General features: G+C 30.6%; 1 protein-coding gene across 1 annotated transcript in view; it reads right to left on the reverse strand.

Moving 5' to 3' along the window:
- Positions 1 to 2,504: 2,504 nt before the first annotated feature.
- LOC127716537 (lysosome membrane protein 2-like) overlaps positions 2,505 to 13,114 on the reverse strand; it is a 35,914-nt gene continuing 25,304 nt past the window's right edge. Inside the window, exons 9-13 of the mRNA XM_052222756.1 lie at positions 12,554 to 12,672; positions 11,488 to 11,561; positions 10,691 to 10,745; positions 9,079 to 9,237; positions 2,505 to 7,872 (exon numbers count right to left, since the gene is read on the reverse strand). Coding sequence (XP_052078716.1) covers positions 7,807 to 7,872; positions 9,079 to 9,237; positions 10,691 to 10,745; positions 11,488 to 11,561; positions 12,554 to 12,672 — 473 coding nt within the window. The 3' untranslated portion in view covers positions 2,505 to 7,806. The remainder of the gene's footprint in view (positions 7,873 to 9,078; positions 9,238 to 10,690; positions 10,746 to 11,487; positions 11,562 to 12,553; positions 12,673 to 13,114) is intronic.

Here is a 13,114-nt window from a genome sequence, read left to right on the forward strand (position 1 = left end):
CGACAATTCCGCCTACCAAAACCAATACAATACCGAACATAAAACAGCCTACTAGTTTTGTTGGCGTCAAGGTGACCATATTTTCATCCGAAAATATTTAGTCGCGTGAACGCCGTTATCACATATTTTTATTTACCCACACAGTTTCCGTTATTAATAATTTTGTTTTGATATGTGTGACCCTGATGATACGTCAACTGAGATTATAGTGTAGCCTTTACATCTATTGCTATTTTTCACTATATCTCATAAGATGTATTTTTTATAACTTGATATTTACGGTCAACAATTTTATGGAATGAAAAATATTGTCTTAATCGGTTTTTAATTTTACCCTGTGCATGGTCCCTAAAATATTCATTATCATAGTCTTAATATCTGTATTCACTATTCAACTTGTAAGGTTAGTGCGACAATTGATTTGTTGACAGATACTTAACGTCCTTCCACAAATATCACAAGTTCGGGAAGATATAATATAATGTCAAATTGATATCTATAGATCCTGCAGTTTACCAGCTAACAAGTCAAGTCAACAGAAAAAACGTGTAATCCTACAATGGATTTCTGCATTTTGTACATATAATTCTAACTCTGAGATCAGTTTTTAGCATACAAACCTTTGATTTCGCCCAGGAGAATTAACGCACGACCTTCCTTCCTCATGCCTCAAGACTTACTGGGCCCTCCCTCGAGCACGATATCGCGAGATAAATGTGTAAATGGAAGTAAAAAGTGTTTTAACTGATGAAAACTATTTAATCTGTATTGTACAACATTTTTTCAACACGTCAACATACTTGTCAGACCATAAGTATTTCCTAATTACTACTAACTTCATTTTTATTGTATGTAACTACTCAGCCTAGTCAAATGCAGAAATTTTATAGCATACTCTTGTTATATTCACCATTGTGGAAATTGCTGCTACAGCAACCACTGTCGAAATACCAGACTCAAAAGTTGTATTAACCAAGAACTTCAAATCAATACAGAGATACACTTATAAATACATGTAACTGATACAGCTAGCATTAATGTTAAGGAACAAGCATGCAATGAACTTTAATTGCTTTGGGTTAACATGCATATCCCAATATTGAGTAGACACATGTGTAGAATATAAACCTGGATAGTTGAGATATATTGAGTATTCTTTTATTATGTACAGTGGCATATATTTCATCAATATTCAGGACGAGCTTGACATAGAAAAAACAGCAATCTTACATATACTAGTACTGTGTCATTGTGTCAAGTGTTTTAGTTTCAGTTTATTCTACATTCGTTCATGAATCTGTACATAGAAATTATCCAATTGTTAGGAAGCCATGGGTTGTTGTTTTGTAGAGGGCCTTCAGAGGTATTACTTATTTATTGTTGCCAGGGAATTTGGCTATTGTGAATATAAAAGAACATTATTTTCATCACAAACATAAAGACAATGTTTCCTTGAACACCATGGCATATTCTTCATCAACAAAACTTATTTTTTACAAAGACACCAAAAAATTCAAATTTCCTTGTATGTATAAAAGCCCCAACAAAATGTACAATGAGGCAAATGTTTGAACCATGTACCATAACTCATCAGTAACATGCTGTTGTCATTAAAAATGACCTACGACAAAAGCTTGTGGTACTATTGTAACTTCAGAAATTATTGGGATGTTCTAATTTATTGGCTAAATTGTGACTAGTATATTTTGTAAAATTCAACTCACATTTCAAATTTTTATAGCATTATTTGCATGTAACGTTTCCTAATAATTATCTGACATTTTTGTATATTGTTAAAAAACGCCACTGTAAGTTCAGAAATTAATGTGAGGTTTATATTAAGGCGAATAATGCAACTGATGAATATCGCAATAATAAGAACTCTCATTCTGATAACTGATACATATAGATGTATGCATATTTTCCTGAATTCGCAGTAATGAATCTCACATTTTCATCCATTCTTCAAAAATCCTAATATTAAATGCACTCAATAATTTATCAATATGTTTTTTTCCCACATGTACAGCAAAGCAAATGTACCAACTCTAGTATTATTTTTAGTTACAATTTCTATAAGCTATACCTTTCAAATAAAAAAAGAATTCATAAAAATTTCATATATATTTTTTGAAAATTTAGAAAACTTACCGGGGGTAAGTCTGCTCAGCCATTTACAACTTTATATATAGGAAGGGTTTTCCTCATTGTTAAAGGCCATACAGTGTCTATCGTTGTTTACATTCTCCTCCTTTTAACTCTGGTTGAAAGTTGTCTCACTGGCAATCATTCCACAACTACCTGTTTCCATAGCAAGAATTTTTTTTCTCCTTTTAACTAAAACAAAAGTTTAGACATGGAAAAGTAGGTTTGCAAAAAAGCTCTTGGGTTTCTTTAATAGGTAGCTTGGTATAATGGTTATAATGGTTATATGCAAAATATGCGTATAAACTGTGAATTTTTGTCTGTCATGAGTCTTGTATTTTTGTAACAAAAAGCTCACATTAAGCAAAGAATGAGTATTTTATTTGACTTAAATAAAAACATGAATACAAAGAAATTAATAATTCAAATAAACTTTTGAACAGAGATATCTCTCTCCCAAAATGTCCACATCTGAAATATATTGAAACAATTTGATGAACTGGGCCAACTACACTTAATATTCATTATGCAATTTGAGCTATTCCAAGATTAAAAGAATGGGGTTGGAAAATACTTTTCCCAAGATGCCCACTTATACAATTTAAATTAGAAATTTAATGTTATTGTGTAATAAATATTCCAAACCCTACTACCCTTATATTATTCATACTAGATGCCTCAAACTCCCAACCTCCATACAATTAATTTTGGAATAGTCCTGTACAATTTCAGTTTTCTTTAAAATAAATTTTGCCAAGTTCATATCCAGTCCATTCAACACTATAAATACCTCCCACATCAAAAATATCATTAACAGCTCAGTACTATACAGCATGTATGTAATGGATATCATAATTCAAATAAAGATTGCTTTAAAATTTCCTAATCCTGTCAAAAAAATACAAAAATATAAAATAAGTTATACATATAGGAATCTCAAAGCAATGTCACTATATTTCCTGCACCAAATAGTACATATCAACACTTCACGAATAACAACCAATAAACTGTTAAAACAGCGATAGTTTTACCCTCATCTGCCAAAACATTTCTAAGGGTGTGACTAAAGGAAGTCTTTTTTCATTCAGAATTAATCTGTCATTCTAATACATACAGGTACCTGGATGCTTAAAAATGTTTAAATCACTGAACATGATTGCTTAGATATGCCAAGCATTTCTCTCCAGTCTAAGATTATTGCATATTTATGTAAAAGCATAATAAAAATCAAATTGAACAGTCTAACATAAGTTCTTCTTATACAGAACTTACAAGAAACTTAAAATTCTAAATTTCAAAGCCATCAAAGCATGACTGCAGGTTTAGAGTTCTTACATTCTCCCTGAAAAAAGACAGGACTGTAAAACCAAACTTATGTTGTAGAATTAAGATTTAAATCATCTTAAAACTCTTTTCCTTGGAGAAGGGTCTGGCTGAGGGGTCCTTACTTTCTGTATTCTTTAAATTTTTTGGCCATTTTTCTATTTTCTTTATTTGTTTGTCCATTATTCTTGATTCTTTATATTTTGCAAACAATTTTTCTCTATTATTTATTTTTTGGGGTCTATTTTTCTCAAGACAGAGAAATTTTACTCACATGAATCTCATGTTAAAATGAAATACCAGTGAAATTCCTGATGAATTTCACCTCAAACGAGCTAAAACCATGTAAACCGATTTCACATGAGTTTCACAAGAGATGTGAAACTCGAATGATTTTTTTTTCACAGGAAATTCACGTAAATTTTCAAAATAAAGTTATTCAAATATCATTTCAATTTCTAAATTTAATTAAAATCAAGAACCATACAAACTTGTTTTTTGTAAAGTTCATGTGAAAATTTTCATGTGAGTTTCATGTATAAGCTAGTTTAAGGTGAATATCATGTTAAATCATTATCTATTTGCACTTTTCCCCCATTATTCCCAATTCATTAACCCCCAACCAGACACTCATGAAGTCTAACAGAAAATCAGAAAATATTTTAATTGTCTATTATTATACTTATTCTGAAACAGACCTAACGATACAATGAGAGCTGGCAAGACATACAGGTAATTATAGGTATGCCTCACACTCCTCAATCACATTCATCACAACTATATGGTAAAAATTAATCAAATATTACATATACTGGTAAATCTCAAACAAAATAGCCATCATAGATGCTTATCTGTCCATTAAATAAATATGATTTAATGCAAAAAGCAATAGGCTGATTTTTCCTTTAATGTTCTGAACATTTTCATTGAACAAATGCATTTTTTTTGGTGTTTTTGAAGATTTCAAAATTAGAAAAAAAATAAGATCATTTCATTTTTTTTATAACAACAGTTTTCAAAATATTTCAAAGTATAGGATATAAAGTTTGGAAAGAGATAACTATTCTTGTGCTACTTGTAGGATGAAATTTCAAAGGATCAAAAACTAATCAACTAAACCAGCATGCAAAGCATGTAATAAATGTATAACCAAATACTATATAACAAATGAGAGAAATAGAATGAATGGAAAAAGCATAAATACAGAATATGGCACACATGTATCATAAGGCCACACTTTGTTGTGGTCATGTTAAACTCTTCAGATTACAGTAAAACAAATCAAGGCTATAAAAGCTAATAGATAACAAGGATGAAATCTTAGGAAGACATCACTTGCTATAAGAATAATATGCACAAAAAGACAGGTCTACAAAACATCACAAAAACATTAAAGATTTAGCAACCACACTCAGCCAAACACAAAGAGAGATCAATTTCTGCAGACGAGAAAGCAGTTCCTTCTCTACACATTGTAATATCTGTGGTGTTTTCCTTTAAAATTTTTAAGCAAATCAAGAAATTATTAAGATATTTTTGACTTGCTTCAAGCCAGGAAGATGTTAGAAACACATAATTATTTGAGTATTTACTTTTATCAGTGCAGGATGTAAACATGGACCAATCCGAAATCCTTAAAAAAAATTTTCAATACCTTCAAATTTACTTAACAATAATACTTTTCAAGCAATAATGAAAAAAGCTAACATTTGACAAAGCATACCCTATTATACAAATTAAAGTGGATTGGTGGCTATAGCTAGTCATACTGTCTAATAAAAAATCTAACTAGACATAATGAACTATAACTATAAATATTTTTTTTTTTCAAACCAATAAAAAACGATGATAATGATGGCAATAGTAAATTAAATTGTTCAATAAATGGTTTCCTTTTACGCAAACATTATCATTATAACATGATATTATTCAAAAACTGAGATTTGTTAATCCATGTCACATGTTTCTAATATAAAAACAACTAATGACCAGGTCTTACTAAAATGAATAAAAAACTGTGGACACAGAGATATGACTTGACTGTCAGTAGAAAATTCAGAAAAAGACAATCTGACAGACAGCTAAATTGCTAATTAATTCAAAGTTGCTGGACCATGACATGGAGGGCAGCGGGTCAAATAGTAATGATAGTAATGCAACTTTATAGAATATATCATTGTCTATCATATTTATTTCCTATCAATTTAACTTAGGCAGAAAACTTAACATTGAAAATTTGTAATTAATTGAAAGTCACTGGACCATGACCTACGGTCACAAGGCCTCGAAATAGTTGCCAAACTTACATGTACTGTTAGTAATGCAACTTTATAGAAAATATCATTGATCTTAACAATTGTTGACGCCACTGGAAAAGCAACACCTATGTCTTCCCTTCCGCAGCTTTCATTGCAGGCAAGACAAAAAATGAAACACGATAGAAGGACTGGGGTGATAGCCCATATTCAACAGAAGAGCAAAATTGAACAGAAATGGACAGAAACAAAGTCTATGTTCAATGTTCATTATTGACTGATAAGTCACAGCTTTTGAATAATATGATGTTACAATAAAACAATTATAGCCTTTTCATATCAGTCAATACGTGTTTTATTCTGATACATAAAAGAATAATGACTTCGGACTGTGTCCTCAGACAATATATACTTCATTGGGACAATAAAACCATGTATTGACCTAAACGGAAGACTATAATTGTGTAGAATCAAACACAAATATATAAAAGCATTATAAAAAGAATCATAAATTAAACATGCACCATTATCACAGTAAATTTGTTAACAAATTTATGATTGACTCTCATTATACCAAAACTTAGGATGCTGTCAAGATTTTACATTATCTGTTTTTTTAAACATTTGTAAAATTGTGGTATATATATCAGGATCAAAATTCACTAAAAGTTAAAATTAAACTGATGTGAAGTTAAGAACTAATATGCAGAAATGATGTTGGTTTAAAAAAATATACTTAGTTTTCCAAGGAATGATCAATAAAATTTAAATTTAGAAAAATACTAATTTTATTAAAGTAAGCTATATTAATAACTAAGTTTAGGGAGTTATTTCTTTTCTTAAGTTATATAAAACCCAATTGTCAATCGTATTTGTTTGACATTGTTAACACAACATAAAATGTATAATGCAAAACAAATAAAAGAAAGGAGGACCAGTCTGTTTTAACAATATGAATATAACCGACCACAGAGCATTGGTTACCTGATCAGTGATACTGTATAGCGGGTAAAGGAAAATCGCGAAAATAAATTCCGAGAAAATTTATGCATACGTTCGGTACTTTTTAATAGCTAAAGTGTTTTGTAAACGATCTATTTATTCCCGGTCGATGGGTCAATAACGGTTTATGTTAATTTGAACAACATAAATGCCAACGAGCATTATTCACTGGCTGTCAGGTGTTAATTAGTTTATTGGTGTCAATTAATATAAGAGTGTAAGGTACTCTGTCAGGTATTTTATCCTTATTAATTAGTTTCAAATTATATAAGAGTTGCAAGTCACTCTTGATAATTTTATAATCTAATCAGTACATAAAAAGTCTGGTCAATTTCGTAACTAATCAAATGTAACATTTACAAGAAGTTTGTACACCTGTGACAAATATATAAGTACCGGTATTCTATTGATTAACTGTATCAAAGTATAATTAATAAATAAGATGTCATGCAGGTAAAACAATCATTTAACCATAATAATAGACACTTGTTTATCAATTTTTACAACTTTTTAAATGCAACCATTCCAGTATACGCCAAATTATTTAATTGGTATTAAAGAATCCCCCAAAATTTTTCATATACTTTGTTGCCTCTAAATCGCGAAATTTTACACTCACGAAAATAACCCGCTATACAGTATCTAAACACTCTAATGTGATTACAAAAAGCTTAAATATGAAAAAAACATGATCAAAAATAGGTATCTAAACGCTTCTTTAAAGTTATTAATTTAATATTTTGACAACAGGATGTTAACTGCTATACAGTTAAGAAAGATATCAATATGTGAAGTCAGTGATACTGAAGAGGGAAAACACTAAAATTTTTGCAGAGTTTAAATTTCACAATTTTTAGGGTCAAACCGGTTCATGAGGTTTTATTTTCATATTTTCTTGTGCATAATGTTGATCTTTAAAGAAAAAATTTCCTCAAGGAGATTTTCTTCAGGATTTTATCTGCATTTCAAAATAAACTCTATATGAAAATTTCCAATTTTACAGTATAATGATAGTCAATCATTGGAAGGAGTAAAATAATATTTCATCTTGGTAACTCCATTTGCACTTATTTTGACTAGGCTACTGCACAACTAAGTGGGCTGTGTCTCGGTTATCGTCCACCACAGTCACCAACTCGTCTTCTTTCTACAATTGAAATTTAATAGATTTTAATGTGATCGACATGGGTAGCCTGTAGCAGCCTTTTTTGTAAAGGCATGTTTCATTGAAATTATGATGAAGAAAGACTATGTTTGGCTTTGCAAGGATTTATGAAGGTATGTATGTTAAATAAATTTATCGCTATTTTACGAAATTTTCCTTTGATCTTGCTGACTGATAATTTCCTTTCTCAGTGGAGTTGAGTGATATGAAAAATTATCGCTAGAAACTAAGGGGCATGTGGCATTTCTTATGAAATTGACAACGTCGTCATAGGTAAAATAGCGATAAACAGATTATCATTGGTCATCTCGACTCAATTGCTTTTCTCACTTTCGCCGTATCGGCTCAAGCGATGATCAACGATAATCTATAATTATGTTCATAAATAAGGGTGTTGGTTTTCTCTTTTGAATTGTTGTATATGACTGGGACAAAGTTTAAACACCTACAGTAGTCACTATGGTAATTAATAAGCTACTGAGATATGTAAAATTGAGAATGGAAATGGGGAATGTGTCAAAGAGACAACAACCCGACCACAGAACAGACAACAGCAGAAGGCCACTAACAGGTCTTCAATGCAGCGAGAAATTCCCGCACCCGGAGGCGTCCTTCAGCTGGCCCCTAAACAAATATATATACTAGTTCAGTGATAATGAACGCCATACTAAACTCCAAATTGTACACAAGAAACTAAAATTAAAAATAATACAAGACTAACAAAGGCTAGAGGCTCCTGACTTGGGACAGGCGCAAAAATGCGGCGGGGTTAAACATGTTTATGAGATCTCAACCCTCCCCCTATACCTCTAGCCAATGTAGAAAAGTAAACGCATAACAATACGCACATTAAAATTCAGTTCAAGAGAAGTCCGAGTCTGATGTCAGAAGATGTAACCAAAGAAAATAAACAAAATGACAATAATACATAAATAACAACAGACTACTAGCAGTTAACTGACATGCCAGCTCCAGACTTCAATTAAACTGATTGAAAGATTATGTCTTCATCATATGAATATCAGGCACAATCCTTCCCGTTAGGGGTTTAGTATCATACCATCATAACATATATGAGAAGAACATAACCCGTGTCATGCCAACAACTGGTTTTTAAATAAATGTGTTTAGTGCCGTGCATGTGTAAATGTTAATGTTTAAAAAGACCAATCATTTAAGTAGTCTTACCGTCTGACTAGTTTTTACTTTGACAAACCAAAATGCTGCACCAATAATGAAAAGTACTCCTAATACAATCAAACCATACTGAACAGCCTGTGTAATATGGACGGGTGTCTGTACGGCTGATTTAAAGTCCTTGGCAGACTTATCATCAATTTCAGCACTCTAAAATATTATAATTAAAGCATTCAATTTTATGCTGAGTCCATAAAATACTTTAAAATGTAATCATTAAACCCTGAAGCAAATATTTAAAAAAAAAAAAAAAAAAAACAAGCATTCTGAGAGTATTGCATGGCAATACATAGTCCCCTATCAGGTAAAAATTCATTATACTGGAACAAAATGCTAACTTGTTCTATAACTTGTCATGGTATTAACAAAAAGAAAATATCAAGTCAATATCTTCAAGCATGACTAAAAACAGTGTGGAAAACTGATTATATGAGTGAATTTTTCAAGTCCAAGGACCATAACTCTGCACAAAATTAACAGACTGAAACAAAAATTTGAACTTGATCTGTAACTTGTCATGATAAAACTATACACCAAAACTTGATCTGTAACTTGTCATGATAAAACTATACACCAATTATCAATCAATATCTTCAAGCATGATGAAAAAAAAGTGTGGAAAACACTCTAACATTAGATATGATTAATAGTTCTCTAAAATTAGATGTGATGTAATACAATGTATATTTATTTTCAAGTTATAATCAAATATAATTAATAGTTCCAAATATTTTTTCTTTCATTTGTCACAAACTAATATAGATTTGTAACTTATTTATAAAATGTCAACAACTTTTATCTATACACAATGTAATGTAATGAAATATATACATTAAAAAAAAATAGATTATTATCTTTCACTTCATAATTTTTTTTTATGTATATAGCATTCAGAAAATTAGTTTATACAAAATAAAAAACACTTCAAACAATTAACCAAAGAATGTCTTTAAAAAAATGAGTTATCTCTCTTTGTACAGAAATATGGTTTAACATACAAAATGTAGTACTCTAACATTAGATATGGACCATGATAACTCTGGACTAAATCATCAAACCGGAACTTGATCTATAACTTGTCATGATAAAACTATATACCAAATATCAAATCAAAATCTTCAAGAATGAAGAAAAAAAGTGTGGAAAGCTGATTTGCCAGACTGACGGATGGACAGACGGACGGACAGACAGACGGACGGAGTGCAAACCTAAAGTCCCCTTCGACTTCGTCGGTAGGGGACTTAAAAACCATTTAAAACAAACTCAAAAATCATAAATGGTGCTATCTGATAGCCAATTATAATGTCTTGTAGACATCTGAAGAATAATGTTTGTGAGATTTATAATAATTTTTAGAAAAGGAGCCCAAAAAGTGAACTTCTCATATTTTCCTGGTAAATATCATTTTTCAGTACCAGCTTTTTGAACTGGTATAATTTATAATTGTGAAAATAATACTGATTCACCAAATCCTGTTCCTACCTCAATATCTACTGCTACTCATGATCATGCTGGTGCTATTTTTGGATGCAATTTGAAAGAAGACTTACTTGCAATTTAGAAAGGCATACAAGTTTATATACATATATAAACAGATACAAACCTCATTTAACCACAATACAGGATACACTATGTGATCTTTTATTTGTAATGTTTGTCTGAAATAAACAACATTTACAAACACATCAATAAGTGAGAAAAAAAGAATATTTTTAAATTTTACCAATTATAGTGTAAGAGTGTATGCAAAGAGTAACTGCACTTTTATGATAATTAATGAAGAACATTAAACGTAACCAGAATAAACAGTCACTGCAACTTAATTTATTGCTAAATTAAGCTGATTTTTAACTTAAGCAGACTCATACATCCTCGAAGTTTTAGAGTAAAATTTGTAAAACACTTTCACAAAACGAAAAATAAAATTAAGAATTTTTTTTTTTTTAATGTTTCTACCATTATAGTATTTTCTTTTTCTTTCTTTTTTTCAGGTGTTTGAGTTGTAGAATGAATGGAGAGATATTCGGCACCACATAGATAATATTTCATCATATTGGGGATAAAAACATGATATTTTGATATTTACCCAAGCCCAACACAAAGATTTTTGAAGGGGTTACAAGTAACTGTCAACAGAATATATGTCATCCATCCCAGACACATTCTTTTGACTCTGATCTTTTCTTTAGATCTAAAATGCAATGTGCTAGGCAGAGCAGCAACAAATACACATTATAATGTCTTAGGTATGCCATGCTGTTATCAAACCTATGACCTCCCTCAACACTAGGTGATGAAAGGAGTTTGCTTGTTTTTTTTTTAAAGGGCAGCACTTTTTTCTGAAAAACAGTTTTGTTTCAGGTATGTAGCTATATAGATATATAGTGATCTTATACTTACGTAATGTGGGAAACATTTCTGATATAGGCATTAACTTGAAGTTTCTTTTGAGCATTCATTACTACTCCTGTATTCTAAAAATCATATTTAATATAAATTTGTAATAATGTAATCAGAAAAGAAAAAGAAAAGGCTTCTATTAATGTGTAAAAATGTAATACATTTTTAAACTTTAATGCAAATTGTGTCTGCTTTCACTGAAGTTCTCAATAGAAATAAACTGTTGACACAGAGATATGTCTTGCCTGTCAGCATAAAATTCAGAAAAAGACAATCTGATGGTTATTAACATTGGTAATTAATTCAAAGTCGATGGACCATGAACTAGTGGGAAGGACCTTGAAATGGTCAACAAACTGAGAAGTACGGACAGTAATGTAACTTTAAAGAAAATAAAATGGTCTATTGGAAGTAGTTCCTACCAAACTATTGAAAATTGCCAATTAATTCAAAGTACTGGACCATGACCTAAGGGGCAGGGCCTCAAAATAGTCTTCAAACTGATATGTTCTGATAGTAATGCAACTTCATACAAAATATCATTGATCTATCACAAGTAGTTCCTAGCAAACTAACTTAAGCAGAAAACTTAACAATGTTGACGTCGTCGTCATCATCTTTGGAAAAGCAATCCCTTTGTCTGGCTTTCCACGACTTTCGTCGCAGGCGAGACAAAAATCACTTCTTTAGTAGGAATTGAAGACACTATTTTCTTTGTAATTCAATCCCTCACCATAACTTACCCCCATTAAAAGTCCACATTTGCTGAAGAGAGGCCTTATCAAAAGGGGAACTACTCTAAAATAATATCCTAAACTAAGACAGAATCAAAACTGTCTATTGAAAACTAGATTAAACCAGCATTAAATTGCATTTCATTTAAAAATAAATCAATAAAATAGCTTATTTCAATACAAAAGTGTTTGAATTGAGAATTTTAAATTAATATTTAAGAGAATGATAAAAACAGTACAAACTCCAGAACTAAAAAACAAAACAAAACAAAACAAAACAAATATAAAATAGTTTTTTTTACATTTTGTGAATTGAATGTTGAAAAACTTACCGGTTCAATATCTAGTATTGTTTGGTGTTCTATCTTATTTGGATTTAATCCATAGACAGCATCTTGTACCACAGGGTCAGCATATAGGAAATGTGGAAGTGACATAACAACTGGAGCACCTATAAAATGCAAGTATCATTGCTATTTTTTCTATCTCTTTCAAACAGTTTTCTTTCTTTAACAACATGATTATATTGAAAAGGATGGTAGAATGAAGTATTTTACTTCACAGTACAGTAGTTAAATGTATTAATAATCATGCGACCATTTGGGTAGAATTATAATCATGTGACCATTTGGATACAGTAATAATCATGTGACCATTTTGATACAGTAATAATCATGTGACCATTTTGATACAGTTATAATCATGTGACCAATAGCATACATAAAGTTTCTTATCCTTCTATGGATTCTTTATTTTTCCTTGGGTACCACTTTTTGTGGATTTAGGGGGTATAGGTGAACTAAAAATAAAGTGTTCAGCAAGGTACAAATTTCATATATATGCATGTATGTAAACAAACTTTGGAAGAAACAAGAAATCAAGATTCCCTGAAA

The sequence above is a fragment of the Mytilus californianus genome, unplaced genomic scaffold (genome assembly GCF_021869535.1).
Source record: "Mytilus californianus isolate M0D057914Y unplaced genomic scaffold, xbMytCali1.0.p SCAF_9, whole genome shotgun sequence".
NCBI classification, from domain to species: Eukaryota; Metazoa; Mollusca; class Bivalvia; order Mytilida; family Mytilidae; genus Mytilus; species Mytilus californianus.